This window comes from Engystomops pustulosus, chromosome 1 (assembly GCF_040894005.1).
Source record: "Engystomops pustulosus chromosome 1, aEngPut4.maternal, whole genome shotgun sequence".
Classification (NCBI taxonomy): domain Eukaryota; kingdom Metazoa; phylum Chordata; class Amphibia; order Anura; family Leptodactylidae; genus Engystomops; species Engystomops pustulosus.
This window is the reverse complement of record NC_092411.1, coordinates 251,160,927-251,179,556: the sequence shown is the minus strand read 5'-3', so window position 1 is coordinate 251,179,556 and position 18,630 is coordinate 251,160,927. Positions and strand designations below refer to the sequence as shown.

Genomic DNA, 18,630 nt, shown 5'->3' with positions numbered 1-18,630 from the left:
TTGCCCCCAGTAACACCGCTACATACAGCCGCCTCATCCCCAGTAACACAGCTACATACAGCCGCCTCATCCCCAGTAACACAGCTACATACAGCCGCCTCGCCCCCAGTAACACAGCTACATACAGCGGCGACAGCACGAAACATATATATATATGTACATATGTGTATATATATATATATATATATATATATATATATATAGTATATACATACATTCCATATACACAGTATATACAAAAACCACATCATTCACATATATATAAATGTACACACATATATGCTTATATAAATATATGCGTGTATAAACACAGTATATGCATCTATACACAGTATATACACAGTAGATGCATAAATACACAGTATATACATATATACACAGTAGATGCATAAATACACAGTATATACATATATACACAGTAGATGCATAAATACACAGTATATACATATATACACAGTAGATGCATAAATACACAGTATATACATATACACACAGTAGATGCATATATACAGTATATACATATATACACAGTAGATGCATATATGCACAGCATATACATATATACACATTTACACAGTAGATGAATGTATATACAGTATATACATATCTACACAGTAGATGCATAAATACACAGTATATACATATATACACTGTATATACACTGTATATACGAGCGGGGGGGTGATGAGCGAAAGGAGCGGGGGGTTTGTAAGCGAGAGGAGTGGGGGGGGGAGCGAGCGGAGCGGTGAGCGAGAGGAGCGGTGAGCGAGAGGAGCGGGGAGCGAGGGTAAGGGAAGGCGGTGTTGAGCGGGGTGAGAGCGGGGCGGGGAGACGGAGGCGATGTTAAGCCGGGATTGAGCGAAGCGGAGCAGGGGGCGGGGAGCCGGGGGCGGTGTTAAGCTGGGATTGAGCGCAGCGGGGAGCGAGCGGGGTTGCTTGTCACCTCTGCCGGAGGGGGGCGGAGTGGCGGGGGGCGGCTCCCCATGCAGCAGGATGAGTGGGCGGGCAGTTTATGCAGGGGCTGGATCGCCGGGGAGGCGCTCACCTATGCCCCCCCTAGGGGGGGGGGGCAAGATGGTGGGGGCCCCGGGGCTCGAGCCCCGGGAGCCCCGCCTATAATCCGGCCCTGGTGCCATGTGTCAGATAGATGTGACACGTCGCTCTCCCTAGTGCAGGTTACCTTTCAGTATGGCAGAAGGATACTTTCAATACTGATCACCTTATTTTGTTGTGCCGGAAAGCACATCGAAATGGAGATGCTGCTTTCAATATCGGCCACCGACTGTAGAGGTACCACAGATTGGGCTCCGAGGACTAGGTCCTCAAGGCAGAAGAAGGAATGAACACTTATAACTGGCGCTTGCACTTCTCCAAAACCTGTCGGGATTATTTTACTTTCCATCAATTTTACAGCTTTGCCGGCAGCCTCAAAAAGATAGCGGCGCATGGGCGCCGCCATCTTACCTGGGATCGCCGCTCCCCGTGACGTCATCGGGGGCGGCGATCCGTCTCCATGGTAGCCTCGGGTCTTCCGAAGACCCGAGGCTATTTCTTTTTAACCCCTTCGTTACAATGTGCTGATAGCACATTGTAATGAATGAGGAGGAAAATCCCCATATACTGCCATACTGTAGTATGGCAGTATATGATAGGATCGATCAGACAACCTAGGGTTAAAGTACCCTAGGGAGTCTGAAAAATAGTAAAAAAAAAAAAATATATAATAAAAAAACCCCTAAAATTTCAAATCACCCCCCTTTCCCTAGAACTGACATAAATATAAATAAACAGTAAAAATCATAAACACATCAGGTATTGACGCGTCCGAAAATGCCCGATCTATCAAAATATGATAACGTTTTTTCAATGCGTTTAACCCCGTAACTGAAAATAACGCCCAAAGTCGAAAATGGCACTTTTTTGCCATTTTGAAAAATATAAAAAAATCTATAAAAAGTGATCAAAAGGTACAGTCCTAAAAATGATATCATTGAAAATATTATCAAATTTCGCAAAAAATGACACCACCCACAACTCCGTACACCAAAGTATAAAAAAGTTATTAGCGCCAGAATTTGGCAAAATCAAAAAAATTATTTTTGTACAGGAGGTTTTCATTTTTGTAAATGTATGAAAACATTATAAAACCTATACAACTTTGGTATCCCCTTAATCGTACCGACCCAAAGAATAAAGTAGACATGTCATTTGGGGCGCTCAGTGAAAGACGTAATATCCAATCCTACAAGAAAATGGCGCAAATGCGTTTTTTCCCCATTTTCATTGCATTTGGAATTTTTAATAAAATAAAAATTTAAGGTACAGTATGGTAACATTTACAGTAAAATGGACGATGGTAATGTTGTTGTTGTAGTTTTATTGCAGTTTTCCTGCTATATACCTGCATGTCATAAGAATTTAAATTAAAAAAGGACCATGTTAAATTCAAATCAGTTTTTTTTTTTTTTTTTTACCGGTGTTTTGTATGCATTGGAAAAGGGGTAGTCTTATACGGCGAATATATCTTAAACTCTATATTTTAACAGGAAAGTATTGTAATATTTTCCAGAGCGCCATGACCACTTCTACCAGTCAATTGACCAAAGTACTAGAGGTCGAGCCCCTGCTGATCTGAAATTGATCATCTGAAATACCCCTTTAAAGGAGATGATAGGTGCTCACTTCTCTCATTGACTGAACCCAATCATCTAGTTTTGCTAAAAGATAAAGGTTTCCTATATGGGCACCATTATGTCCTTCAGAGCAGTAGTCTCTAACCTTTCTGGCTTATGGAAGCCAGTTTGAAAACAGCCAGAAAGCTATAGCTTGGACATCGCTGCTTGGGAAACAACTGCTTAAAGGAAATCTACCAATCTACCGAAGTGGATACAGTGGTAGATTCCCCATGGCAGTATCATTCCTAAACATTTTTTCATGTATTCTAAAATGGAGCCTGTTTTGTTAGAAAAAAAAAAAATGTTTCTTTTATTATATGAAATCTACCACCAGGATGAAGGATTGTAAAACAAGAACACTTACATATAGGTGTGTGACCCCTGTCCCTGTCAGAATCCATTCTTCTTTTAGCTTTTTAAGCCCTTGTTTTTACAAAAAAAGGTTTTAAAAATTAGGCATGGAGCCTGAAGAGCTCTAGAATCCATTGACATCTATGAAGCCAGGAGCCCCTCAGGATCATTTGCATACTTTTAAAGAATTTTTTTCTTAAAAACAAGGGCATAAAAAGCTAAAAGAAGAGCAGATCCTGCCAGAGGGGGTGCGCACCAGTATATCATTGTGCTTGGTTTACAATCCTGCATCCTGATGGTAGATGTCCTTTAAAAAAAATAAGAGTCAGAAGAGGTTGTAGAATATAAATGAAGTTGACTTTTATTGACAGCAAATATAATCTGTTTTCACTTTTACACATTTTTAGAAACAATACTTTTACAAAAAATAATTTCATTGACACATGAGAAAAAATATTTAAACAGTTACATTTGTAGAAACCCATTATCTAGATTAGAAAAATATTTTAAATGGTTCATGACATGCAATAACCAGTCCAAAGAAAAAAAAAATCACTTTTATTAATTTACACTTCACAAATACAAAACGGTTCATCTGTAAATAGCAATGACTGACCCTTATAAATACAACAGCAAAGACAAAAGTGGTAGAAAGAAGACAGGAAGGAGTTTCCTATAGATCTGTATTGAAAAGACTATTGTCAGGCACATCTTGTGATATAGGGACATGTCAGTGTCATTTCTAGCTAGGATACTGGATTATAAGTAATATGGGTCGGGTTTATGTCATTGTGATGTCAGAGTAATGCATGATATTAGGCAGTCCCAAGTAAATTATCCGCATATCCCATACATAGATACATTCACACCTACATTGGGTTATATGGCAGTCCAGAATTAAAACCTTACTACAAGGCAGATACTAGGGCCGTGTCCACAAGAGAGGATTATTCTTGCGTTTTTGGTCGATCTGTTTTTTATTGTTCCAAAGCTTCTAAAATGAGCCAATCTTCTATTATTTTGTGTTTTCAGATCCTAAGCAGGCGGAAATTCTTACATACACCTCATAAAGTTAACAAAAAGTAAGAGACAGATGAATGACGACTGAGAACAGACTACACCACATTTATTTGTAGTCTGTTGGCATGGCAACATATTTCTGCATTGGAGCTGTGGGCACAAACAACTTGCCCAAAAATAGTTGCAAAGGTATGCAGACATCCATTGCCGCAACTCCTAGAACGAGAATGTCAACTAATACCCATTTTCTTAGTATTTTCTTTGTTTTTTCTTTGTTTCATAACTATAGAGATAGGGCTACACAGTGATTTGGGTCACAACTCCAGGACAGGACAAAAGAAGATTAGATTTATCTGCAGACAATGGTATTTTAGCATGAAATCTGGTGGGTAATTACATTCTGTTTGGGATTTGCAACACCCAATAAAGTCTGTAGCCACCCTTGACAGACCCAGCGCTCAAGTGCAGGCTTGGCCTCCTGATCGGCTGTTCGGCCGCCAATCCAGCAATATGTTCAGGTCAGGCGGCTGAATGCAAACTTGAACATTAGGTCCTCTCATTTTACTAAAAATGTGCATTCAAAAATCCAGCAGATTACATTTTTCACATCTATTACGTCACTGCAAACATTAGCTGCAGTGCCACATTGCAACCTTGTGATCTTTATGCGACCACAATCTTTGTGTAACCCTAGTCTAAAACATAACTACAGTGCAGAGAAACATCAATATATAGGATGTAAACTTCAAGTTGAATTTTTTAAAATACAATTTTATGGCCAAGTTGCGCAAAAATTTACTGATTTCATCAAAAGCCTCAGAGAAGAGTTACTCCAGTACTACTAGGGGTAGTGGTGCATTCAGACTGGGCAGCAAAATCCGCATTAGTTGTAGATGCTGTGGACTTTTTCTGAGCTGTTTTTAATGTGATTTTTACCAAAACGTCTGAATGCGCCCATAGTAGGTCACAAGAAAAGGATTATCCCATTGAAAGAGAGCCTGTGGCTGTTCCTGAAAAATTGATCATAACAGCATGTGAAGAGTCCCTCGAAACATGACCGATTGCAGTGGATTCTACCTAAAGCCTCATCAATGGTGGAGAATGCTCAACGATTGCCGGGGCTTCTTAACAAGCCGCATTCAGTAGGGAAAAATGGTGCATATATCAGTTTTTCTGACCAGACTGAAGACAGATTCCTGACCGAAACTCTTTTCATCACAGTTTTTTATTCTGTAAGGGACTGCACTACAATGTGATACTCTGGACATCTTACAGTCCCGTGCTGAGGCGTGAACTAGCAGCCTCATAACTTTGATTCAGGACAGATACCTGTCTTCATGAACCCTGTTTTCCCAGACTGAATATATACACGATCCCTATAGATAATTTATGAAACGTGGCCTATTCCATGCAGTGCACTTGAAGCTGGCAGTGACTGTATGGTGCACCATTTCATTGGTTTTTATTGGTCATAGTTAAATATATTTGAAGATATTCCGATAAAACTTGGATATGTTGGTTGTTACATAAATCACCTTCCAAGCCACATATTCAGAAATGCCCCTAATGGAATTATTCCAATATTCATCATACAAAAGCATCACATGTGTTTAGAAAGCAGTATTATGGGAAATGAGAGCGGCACAGGCGGGGTGGAGGTGTTATTTCTTGTAATTTCCAAGTTAGTGTCAGCAGCTATATACAACTATCATGAACCCACCAACATATCTATTTCTTACCTATTTAATGTGATAGCAGCATCCATTGTAAACCTGTACCATGAGCTAAATATTATATATCTTTGGTGTTCCTGGTTTGATTAATTGGTGGCTCACAATAATAAGCCAAGTTACTGTAGGTTTATCAATGGTCAGTACTGAGAAGAACCAATTCTAATGATTCCAAGCAGCTGGTGTTCTTTATTCTTTTTATAGCACCTAATATGTGGGTTCATATTATCTCAGTATGACCTCTCCAGTTTTGAGATCCTTTTTCTAAGTGCCATGATGTGGACCTGAAGGCCGGCAAATGTTCTATAATAGATCGCTCTCCTCCAGACACAATCCTTTAAAATACTTTAAAACCCTAAAATCTATTTGATCTATAATTTTTACTAGAGACAAGTTTCAGATGAATTGGACAATACACATTGGCCCACATTTACAAAAAAAGTACAGTTTTCCTGTGTAGTGTGCAGGGTGCATGAGATTCATGCATTGCGACGAACGTTGTTCAAGAATCTGGCGCTCCCTGCACTGCTGTGGGAAGATGCACCATGTTTTTTTTTTGTGCACTTTCATGCTGAAGAATTCTTGCGCAGGGTCCGACTAAACAGTACCAAGCCCCTTTAGGTGCAAATTTTTTCTGTCTTGTCAGACACAGTGCAGCCGCGACACAAAACTGGTGCAGACACTTTATAAATACATGCTCAAGCAGTTTGCACATTCTTTCTAGTGCAAAGTCAGACAGAAAACTGGTGAAAACACAAAAAAGTGGGCCATTAGGTTTTTGCCAAAGTGGAGAATTTTGGCATGACTGGCCAACCATCTAAGTTGTACGAAATAATTGGCAGATGTAGAAAAGATGGGGCCACTGTATTTCAGCATGCCAAATCCATTTGTTCATACATGAGAATAGTTCTCTGGCTAAAGGATAATTACTGTTTTCGGCAATGACATGACGCTTAATAAAAATATCAATAAATTGTGCATTGCAGCCAAAAGTTATATAATTTCCATGAGGTAAAGTACAAATGAAGTTTCAGCCTTTTCATTTTTTCTAACTTCCTTATACACAGTTTGATATAAGCCTGAACATCCATTGCTTGGTCTGGTGCTGCATTTTCTATCCTTTATTCATGTGTCTTCCATTCTTGTGTAGTGTGTTAAAATTTGCCATGTCCATTTAAGCAGATTTATACTCACAAACCCTAATCTTATTTATCTACAATCCGATCACTGATAACCACTAATACACTAGTATAAGCAATAATTCTATATCATCTTATATATTGCACATCCATAGTCATGGTACTAGAACATCTTCCTGAATTATACTGTACAATTTTATTATTCTTTACTGTGGCATATATGAACATTTGCCTTTTTCACCAAATTATCAAAGAAAAAACCCCATTGTTTATTATCTAGGAGAAAAATTAAGTGGTGGTTTTACGACCCCAAACAGTCCACAGTATATATCCAACATCAAGTAATGACCTTTCCCTTGGTGCCCCTCAGAAAGGTTTTTGCTTCTGAAATGTTATGTTATATATGCAAATTTACCTTAACTAGTCACAACCTCTTCCAGTCATTGGGGCATATTTATCAGGACCTCTGCGCACCGCCAGTGGCGCAGAGGCCCTGAAATAATCGCAAATGCTAGCTTATTGCTAGCTTTTGCGATTATTTTCCCCAATCCGCCACCTTCACGCCAGTGTAATCCGAGCTGTGTGATATGACGAGCCTGCACCTGTGTGACATCACATGACCAGGGATAGATTTCTGTCCTCAAGAAACAAATACAGAAGCTTTCTTTAGCAAGACAGCAAGCATAGATCTAGAAAACAGTGAGGCATTTATACAGAAAGTATATTGGAAAATTGTATAACTGTTCATCATACAAGCAATAACATCAAACTGCTGAAATGGGAATACCCCTTTACAGTAAACGTACATATGCTAATCTAAGGTTTTGAAGGCTTTTAAAGCAACAGAAAGCTTAGTGAGGGGCACCATTGGGAAAGTCATTACTTGATGCAGCAGATGATAAGGGCAGTATAGGGTGGGTAAAACACTTGCTGGTTCCTCCACTAATTCAAAGAATATTATACTAAAAAAAAATTGCATACAAAAATAAGTGTCTTTATAATTTTATATGTTATCAGTTTATTCATGCGTATTTAACTAACCTGTCATTCATCGAGAACTCCTGAGGTCCCTGATTCTTGGGGCATAAAAATACATTTATATACAGTTTCTTTCGCCCAGACCTACTTAATGGTAGATATGTCTTGTTCCTCACTTGTAGGCTAAAAACCTTTTTTTTTTTTTTTTAAAAGCTAGCAGTCTGAGCTTTTTCTTTCGCTAGTGCCAGGCCAGGCACTGTTACAGAGGAACACAGGGTTATGCACAAAGTTCTGCCGCAGTAGACTGTTTTTTCCTTAGTTACACTTCTAGAGAGGGCATGATGTGTTCAGGTTCCACAACATCTTCAGAGACCGCCCTTACCATATGTAACCCATGACAAAGTGGTTGCTGTACACTGGCTACAACCAGTCTAGAATAAGACCATCATGTAATACTGAATACAGTATATACGGAGCAGCGTTTAACATTGAAATACTATAATTCTGCAGAGGTCTTTGCTCCTTAATTTAGCCTTATTGTATGTAATTATTGTTCATTACTTTGGTCACTGTCATTATCCTAAAAAAAAAGTCTAAAAATATGCAAAAGAAAAACAAACAATATGCTGGTGTTCTTCCATATGCAACCATATTTCCTCTGGGTTATATGAATGATGGACACATACGCACACAACATGTATAATCTCCATCACCCGGGAGTGGTCATCGTTTGGTCCTATAGAAATCCCTGAAAGGTAAAGTGTAATTCACCAAGGAATGCTTTATATTTCTTAAGAGAAAAGCTAAACTGAATGGAGATGATTTGCAACACAATATTGTATAATTCTAAGCCAATAAATTATTATTATTAGACCGTACTATAAACCGAATGTTTGGCTTCCTGGTTAGCACAGCGCAAGTCTCTGGCAGTGAAACCTGTGTACTTGGAGTTGAATACAATGAAGCAGTTGAGAAGGTTTTCGGTACATTATTGCAGCATGCCGTTGAGTTGGGATCCATGAAGACAATGTACACCTTTTACAATGTGGATACATAAGTACAGCAGATGTACAAAAGATCTTTTCAGAAAGGGACATGCCCCAATTTTCATGGGACTGAATCAGCAAATTTAGTATAAACCCACTGAATTTGTTGGGACTCTTATGTGTAAATGGCTTCCCAACACTTCCCCAATACATGACAAGACAAACGCTTGGCTAAGACCAATGAAAAAGTTGACTGGATTAACCGAATTTAGATGTGAAAACTGCACCATATTTGCATTACTTAATGTCTTACAATTTAACAGCTTCATCATATCCAACGTCCAGACACTGGTCAGTGAGTTGGATCACCCATATGAGACATTACCATTCACATATTGTGCCTATACTGAGCTTGTAGATTTCACCATCCTCATTCAGTTCATGCATTTTCTTTCTAAAATGACATATAAAGTGCGGTGTATGTTCAATATGAAGATAAACACTTTGGCCCAAATTGGTTATCTCTGGTTATTTGGCAAATAGGCAGAAAACGGTATAACACAGAGGCCTCCAACAGTTCGGCAAAGGTCATCAATCTTGAGTTTGACTTATCAGACTGATCAGTTAGGTAATAATGGCTTTGGGAACTGAAGGAAACTGAAGGAAATTTGTGTTGCCTTCCAGATAAGAGATAGGTCAATGATGAAGAACAGGGTAACAAATGGACTTTCAAGATGGTTCCACAAAAAATGGCTCTAGGACTGTATCGGTTTCCGCTATGTGTGATCACATCAGCACTGGTGGCTGAATGATGTATACAGTATGTTAATGTAACACACAGATACCGGGAGTAACACACAGGTAACATCTGTCACGTAACAGACAACAAACATCTAAACAGTTAGATTCCTCTTGAGGATGGTGGAAAAGTGCTTGATCTCTGGAGATTTAAGAACACATTTTTTTGCATGCATGAGAAACACATCTGTGGTCATTTACACCCAAAAATGACAAACAAGTGGTTAAAAAAAAATCTAATACCGGTATTAAGAACACGTGAGAAGAGGAACGTCATGTGGAATGTAAGATAAGTGACAGTCACGCTCTACAAGAAGGACCCTGGCCATGACACAATGGTGAGTACCACTCTTCCTTTCAGTTCTTTTAGCATCCTTACTAGGAGGTTGTAGGGAATACCAGACGTGCTTCTCCCATTTACAGCCAAGATTATATCACCACATCTGTAGAAAGACACAGTATATGTTATATTTTATGGCATACAATCTATTCATGGAAATAGTATAACAAAGAAATTATTTAATCAGAAGCTCAAAAATGTAGTAGCTACAAGTAATGACTACCTGCTATTTATATTTCTTAGATGGGGCAGAGATGTAATCCTGTAATCTATGACTACATCTTAGCTACAAGTAGTCTGAGACACACCCCCCCCCCTGTCTTATGTCTTATTACCCTCCCCCTGAAGTTCTGTAAACTCAGATTGGCTGCTGTGTATAAATACAAATTTAGGCTAACGTGTGCCTGCCATTGCTCGCCCCCCCCTCTCCATAGAGATACATGACCTATCTTTTCCCGAGTACGAAACGGTGCGATGCTGCACGTATGCACCACCGCACCGCTCCGTACTGCTCATTGCACCCATTGACAGCCCATGGGGGACGTACATATAGTGGACATATATATACAACCCCCAACGGCTGTGTGAATGTAGCCTTAGGGTCTCGACCAGACTTATTTGTATATGCAGAAAGTATATATATTTTATATATGTATAAATATAAAGATAAATGTCAGCACTCCAAAATTCAAAAAACAAAAAAAGGGTACTTTTATTCCCATATGTCAGGATATATATTTAGAAATTGATCATCTTATATAGACATCACACCGTGGCAGAGTGGGCTGGTGCTGGGTGTTCCTTCCTTTTCAGTGTCTGCAATATTCACCTTGATGATGCAGCCACACATTCAGTTTTTCAGATGCATTTTTTGAAGCCAAAAGAAGGTATGGATCACAAAGGATGAGAACATATCATTAAGTGCTGCTCCTCCTCTATTTTCACTCTTCTCCTGGTTTGGGCATCAAAAACTGCATCTGAAGAACTGAATGTGTGAACGCACCTTCAATGTTCACATGATTTCTGCACAAAACAACCGCCTGCCGGATACATCAGGAGGTATAAGCCACATACAAGTAACGGTGTATGATAAATCTCCCCCATTGTCTGGTGAATGTAAGGCTAGGGATCTAGTGTCTGCAATTGATAAAAAAAATCATTGCAATTTTGATGTTGCATTGGGTAGGATGTAATGGGTGTATCTGGATTCATGGGAAACTTACATGATTGTGCACAACATTGTCTCCCAATGACAGAAGAAAGGAAAATATTGCTACTGCACTTCCATATAAAAATGATTTCTTTTATTTCATACCACTTGAAAGTAGGCAATACAAGGACTTATCCTATGTGTTTTGAATGTCTGTTCTTATTCATGCCAATGCAAATACAATATCATCGACAACCCAAATCACATGGCACCCCGGGTGTGTGCTTAAAGATTGATTAGCGATATTATATGATTTGCCAAGTATAGCGATATATTCCAAAATAAGTAGACTCTGTCTGCCTCGTATGTCTTTTTTATCCTCTCAGGACCATGGATTATTATAGATCAGTCGAATAAAGGTTATCACTATTGAAGCTTTTCCTGGAACTGGATGTGATTGTTTGCACCAAGTAAATTTTTCTAGCTGTGGCCAAGGTTGTCCGTGCTTGTAGGCTGCACCTAGGTGAATCTCCGGTGAGCTGACAATCTTCCCTATGTTTATGTAGGATGTGACATTTATTACAATAAAGACAAAAATTTTAGTGAACTTTAAACACTTTCATTTTTGCACTTTAAGAATCATAAATTCCCTATCCCCCCCCCCCCCCCCAAAAAAAAATATCAACCAGATCTGAGGACTATTGGAAATCTTTGGAGAGCTCTACATAATATATCTAAAGTTCCACTTATAAGGGTTTTTTGAGAAGTCAATAAATAAAAAATCGACTAGTGCATTGATATCACATGTAAAGTGACTTACCTTATCCTGCCGTCATGGTAAGCTGGGGTGCCCTCTAGTATGGATTTAATAAAGAATGGCTTGTTCCGGTTGCAATCCTCTGAACCTCCTACAAAGCTGAAGCCCAGGCTCCCCGCTGTATTCCTCCTCAGCACTATTTCTCTGCAGCTGTATAAATACCTAAACACAGAGAAATGGAAGTGTTTATACATCTCCTAAACCCTCTTCAATTGTCTTATTGTTTGCTTTGGATCACACACGTCTTAATATTAAGTGCTTTCACTTGTTTAATGACTTTGTCTTCCTCTATTACACATCAGATCTGCTGTCAGCTCAATTTTGCTTAAAAAAGTGAGATTCCTCAGTCGGCTCCAATATAACTTAAAGTGAACCTGTCACCATAAATGTAATTTTTAGCAGGCGACAGGTGCCAATAGCCTTTACTTTGCAGATTTAAAAATGCCTTTATCATCATTCTGAATGATTTTAGTAGTTTGTAATAGCTTGATTTACATTACCTGCCTCCCTGCCAGCAGCCTGTAGTGAGACTCAGGGGAGGGGCAGATGCAGCCTGTGTGTGCCTGTATCTCCTCGTACATTCTTCTGCTCCATCACACTATCCCCCTTCCTCCTCTCAATGCATATGACAGGAAGTTGGGAGGGGTGAGGGAGCTGGATGAGTGTGGAGGAGAGGAGACTGACACATGCACACATAGGCTGCAGCGGCTTCTCCCCAGGGACTCACTACACACCGCTGGCAGGAAGTCAAGTAATGTGAAATAAACTTTTATAACCTAATGAAATGATTCAGAATGCTGTCAAAGGCATTTTTAAAATCAGCATAACATAGGTTATAGGAACCTGACACCAGTTAAAAAACAAATTCCTGGTGACACGTTCCTTTTAAAGAGCAGCAATCAGGGCAATTTCGGACCTTAAACCATCTACAGGTCCTTGTTTACCATAGTTAAGGCACATGTGCAGTGAAGCCGCTGTGTACACCAGTAGCTTCGATGAATGATTGCGCAGGCCCCAAAAGCAATGGACTGAGTACATTAGGTAGTTTGGAAAACTAAACTATCAGTCCGTAAAGACATGTGGGTGGTTACTTTTTCAAATTGTCTGGAGAAAATATAAACCCTTGGCTTGGGTATTTAGGCCAGTATCTGATTTATTCTGGGCGTAACATAGAATTCTGGGCGTAAATTATAATTCGATTTTAAATTTAGAATTGAAAAAATAGATATATTTTTATAGAAGAAAGCACACATTATAGCCTGAAGAGAAAATCAATCAACTTCACATATTCACAAATATATTACTGATAATCTGATATACAGAAAAACAATAGTTATTTATTGTGGTAAAAAATATTTATTTACGATCTTTTCCCAGGTCTTTTTCACATAAGGATCAGTCTTTAATTGACATTGAGTCCTGTATCTCACATGGAGATTTTCTGACACTCCTTCCTGATAGGAATGGTTCCAAAACATGGATGTGGCTTTCTTCAGCCCCAAGGACATCTGCTCAACCTCTGCTTTATTCACATTTCTTACAATGACAATAAGGTAAAAGGAAGGAAAGTTTGGAACCCCCATTCTGTTGATCGATAGGGCCCACCACAACGATCAGACATTTAAAGGGGTTGTACACTTTTAGCAATTAACTGATATGGTTTGTGTACAATTTTCCAATATACTTTCTCTATAAGTTCCTCATGGTTTTCTAGATCTCTGCTTGCTGGTTACTTCCAGTAGATAGAAATCTATCCATGGTCATGTGATGGATCTTGCAGGTGCAGTTATTATCAGAGAATAATAGGAGTTGTGTGATATAACGGGTCGTGTACCTGCTTGTCCACCACAGATAGACAGATTTATATCCAGTCGAAGTAAACAAAGAAGCTTTCTATAGCAGGACAGCAAGCAGGGATCTAGTGCGGCTGAAACAGTGAGGAATTGATGAAGAAAGTATATTGGAAAATTGTATAACTTTTCCTTACACACACCATATCAATTTATATGTTATATAAATATTTAGCATGTTTACAGAGTCTTCTGGTGGACCCAAGCTCAAACACAATAATACACAACCCAATTTCGAGATCATTGGGGTAAGATCTATCAGGGCTTGCATGCCTGAAAACTGACCTAAGAGCCTTGAAATTGGCCAATTTCTAATGGGTGTGAAAGGGGGTGTCACTGGCGGCAGAGTAGGCCGATGTTACTGTCCAGCCCCATGATTGTACATGTGCAGACCCCCACCAGACATATCAGGAAGCCGAGTGGGTACAGGGATTATTTCCTATGGTCCCCCATAGAATCTTTTTCCTAGGGGTTGATAGAAGCTGGGCCTGAACCATTTTAATCTGGTGGGCCAAAGAACCATCATCCAAATCATGATCTAAGTAAAAAGCAAAGTATTTTAAAAGTTGATTTTATTTCTAGAATAAGAAAATATATAAGTAATATTAACAGAATTAGTATCAATTCCTTCTCTACTGTTAGCGGTAATACTATAAAGAATCTTACACGTAGCCAACACTGGACAGCAGAGCAGAGATAGGCAATACAGGAGAACATGGTCCTCGTAGGACTAGGTGGCAGACTTAAGTTGTCATTCCAAGGATGAAAATCTTTCAAGACGCGCTCACTGTATATTCCGAAACCATATTGGTGAACGAACTTATTACACAGAAATGTTCATTCAACGATTATAAAAATACCGGTACATCCACAGAAGCGAGAAAAGTTACTTACAAAAAGGTGCAAATACGTCCTAAGGTTACATTCACATTGCCATTGCCCACCGTATCATAGTATGGCGGTCACACAGCGGTGCTGGGGAGAGGAAGAGGAGGTGAGCGCTCCATAGAGGAGGCGCCGTACACCGAGAAATGATAGGACATGTCCTATCTTTTCATCGGGCATGGAGCAGTAAGGTGCTGCACGTGTGCTGCACCTCACTGCTCCCATATGGAGCTGTGCGCCCAATGCCGTCTAAGGGGACATATATAGGCCAGGCTAAGGCTACATTCACACAAATGTATGAGGGACATATATACGGCCGACGTATATACGGCCAAAATACGCCCCCCCCCCCATACACTTCTATGAGCTCACGGCACCATACAGGAGCGGTACGGTACATGTCCTATCTTTCTATGTGATACGGCGCAGTGCGCTGTATATGCCTATGGAGAGGGGCGGGGTGGAGCTGCGCTCATCCCCTGCTCCTCTCCGCAGCGCCGATGTATGTAGCCTAAGCCTGCATTCACACGACTGTATGAAAATGGCCGCATGCTACACGTACCGCAGCGTTTTTTTTTTTACGGGTTACATACGCCACCTTCATTTCAATGAACAATACGTCCAACCATTTATATCGCCATTGTTAATACCGTACTGTATACAAGCTGTATAAAAATATAGAGCATGTCCTATTTTCTTCCATATTTCATTTCCGTATGCCCTAGAAGTCTATGGGGACGTATAAAGTACATACAGATGGAAAAACGTCACGTAGATACGGGCTGATACGGCATGGAAATACAGGACTGGAGAAATCTCACGTTTGTGTGAATGATGATCAGGTCTGTCAGAGTTTGATCTTAATAACTGAGAATGGAAATTTTATGGAATATTATCCCCAAACCTCAAGTAGCAACAAGTATCAGCTGCAGCCTTATGACATCAGACATTACTTCTATATGTTTCATAGTGCATTTTATTATCTGTGCAATATGTATGCTACATGTGCTCTGTGTTAAGGCAGAACAAGGGGCCTGACCTCCCACCTCTTCCCCCCTGTGGTCTTCTTGAACGCTGGTACTAAACTAACACACAGGGCCCTCTCAGGTTGCATGGAGGGTGGCACACCTACTGCTTCTTGGAACCATCAATAGTAATTTATAGTGAGGATCGCAGATATTAAAGAGCAGGAATACCATAAGAAGGCGAGATTAGATACATGTGTGCAACAAATTATCAGTTCTTTCCATTTTATAGGAACACTAAACCTGGCACTGAGTGATTGCATTTTATTCCATTATTTTGGGGAACAGGATGAAAAAATATTTTGGCATTGTTTTTTATTTTTATTTTTCATCACAGTAAGGGTAAAAGAACAATTCTTCTTCTTTACCTTATTTGGAGATACCCTTATTTGGAGATACCCATGTTTTTCCTGTTTACAAAAAGTAAGTAAGGGAAAAAGGGCATTTTTTTTGCATTTTGTTAATTTTTGTTAATCATTTTTTAAAAAAAACCTTTAACAGGGCTCCTGCAGCTACAGCTTGGATCGAGTTACAATCCTGGATGTTTAACCCTATAGACGCCATGGTCATGGTAACAGCGGCATCTACAGGGCAGTACCGGCCAATCCCCACCCTCCGCGCCAGGCATGGAGGTTGTTGATGGACCCCAGGGCTGCAACGGAAACTGCTGAAGAACCCCAGGGCTACCTTCAGAACATGTCTGTTAGATCGTGCTTTCAGCACGACCTAACAGTGTGCCTGCTAGGCTATGCAGAATGCATTGGCTGACCAATCTTATATGCTGACCAATCTTATATTAGTATTGCAGTGTATTAAACTGAACAAGTGATCAAATGATCACATGTTCATGTCCTACATTGGGATAATATAAAAGCAAACAAAAAAGTGCAAAGAAATAAAATTATTAAAAAAGAATACAAGTTCCCTAAAGCCCCCATCCTTTGTAGAAAAACATATACAACATCAAAAACATTACATAATGGGCATGACCGCAGCTGTAACAACCCATACAATAAAATAAAATTGTTACTGAACCCGTACGGTGAAAGAAAAAAAAAATCTAATAGGATACAAAGTGATCAAAAAGCAACATTTACCCGGTGAAAAAAATATTAAATAATACCAAAAAAAGTGTAGCTACCAAAAACAAAAAATGTAAATGTTATGCTTCTTAGAACAGGGCAGTGCAAAAACAAGTACATTTCTCACTAAAAGAGTTCTGTATTCTGCAAAACAAGTCAACCATAAAAAAAAAAACACTGTATCCGTCCTCCGCTGGTATCACTAAGGACGCAGTTGCGCGATGCCAGCGGCTTGTACAGGTCTTCTGTGCACATAAAGAACAAGCCGCTGGTTTTGTGTGACTGCTTCCTTAGTTACCTCCACCAAGATCACAATAACAGTGACACAAAGAAGCGCTACAGGAAACGCTTCTACCGGGCACAGTATGCATTTCATAAATAGGGCATAGGACATGCGAGTAACGGGCCACCCCTAGATACAAACAGGGTCCTCGGCAGCGCATGCGCCGGTGAGGACCCTGTTTGTATGTAGGGGTCGTTCGTAAGTCAGGGACTGTCGTAAGTCAGAATTACCGTAATTGTTATGCCCATAGAATAAAGATGAACGTATTATTTTTATGGTATAGTGAACAGCCGAAATAATAAAATGTGACAATGCAAATCTGCTCTGGATGGCGCTCATTCCATCCTATGGCCAGCCAAGTGCCCTTACTGCAGGTTACCAGCGCCTATTGGGTATCGCCAAAGTGTGTATATATATATCCTTGGTGCTGTTGGTCTCGGGATATGGTTGTCACATAGAAGTGATAAGTATGATAGGATAATGCTGTAACAGCGGCTTGTGAATGAGCTCTTAAAATGGTAAAAGAATAGTCAGATATGATTCTACAGGGTAAAAATCCAATGATGAATGTTCCCTGCAGTTTCTTGCCTGATCTTAACCCAACATATCAAAATGTTTATGGTCTGAATATGTATGTGTGTGAGGTGAGTACCCTAGAAATCTCATTTACAGTGCAGTGATAATGACTCCTGACAGCTTGGGGCCAGTGGAAGGGAACGTTGCTCTATCCATGGACTCTGGAGATATGAAACTGGAGATGAATATTAATGGCAAAGTGAGGTCTGACTCCAGGCAAAGGCACCTTAAAAAGAAACCTTTTATCGGCTACACAGAAATTGTGCTGCGGCACCTTCAGAAATATGTGTATGAGTAAAGCATCCGAATTAGATTTAGATATGATAATTTTATAAAAAGGGGAAATAAAAATATTGATAATATTTTCAGGAAAAAAGTTTAATACAACGTATGGCACAAACGTATCCCACTGTACATTCATACATATTTCCACAGAGATTTCACAAGCCTTGTACGGACAGTGGTGTACGCTCAGCAGAGGCCGGAGGAAGATGCAGTACTCCTACATCCGCCCCCCAAAAACTTCAATGGCCTCTGCTGAGTATACACGTTGCTCAGGAGGAGGCAGCAGGATAGAAATAAGCATCTGTACTGCTTTTTTCAATCCTGCTTTTTGCAAAGTATGCAATGTATACTGGACAGGGGGAGGCAAAAACGAAGCCCTCATTTGTCAATATTAATGTATGTTTACACTGAACGTATACATAAAACGTGGTGAGAACCTGGACTTATACAAAAAAAAAATCTAATTAATGACTTCTGGATCCATGCCCCTTCTTTACACAGCAACAAACTGTCAGAATGAGTTGTACAATGACATATAATATAACAACATCATTTATTTATAAAGTTGAACCTGCATATGGATTTGTGCAGGAAGCTTCCCTGGCATTGGTGCAGTTATAAAAAGGGAGGACTTGGTTCAGTAGCTTAGACATCCCCCAT

General features: G+C 39.7%; 1 protein-coding gene across 5 annotated transcripts in view; it reads right to left on the bottom strand.

The window, feature by feature from the left end:
* Positions 1-3,361: 3,361 nt before the first annotated feature.
* LNX1 (ligand of numb-protein X 1) overlaps positions 3,362-18,630 on the bottom strand; it is a 152,934-nt gene continuing 137,665 nt past the window's right edge. For all 5 annotated transcript variants that reach the window (XM_072124320.1, XM_072124313.1, XM_072124326.1 and 2 more), the window contains 2 exons: positions 11,988-12,146; positions 3,362-10,120 (listed from right to left, as the gene is read on the bottom strand). In XM_072124320.1, coding sequence (XP_071980421.1) covers positions 9,985-10,120; positions 11,988-12,146 — 295 coding nt within the window. In that variant the 3' untranslated portion in view covers positions 3,362-9,984. The remainder of the gene's footprint in view (positions 10,121-11,987; positions 12,147-18,630) is intronic.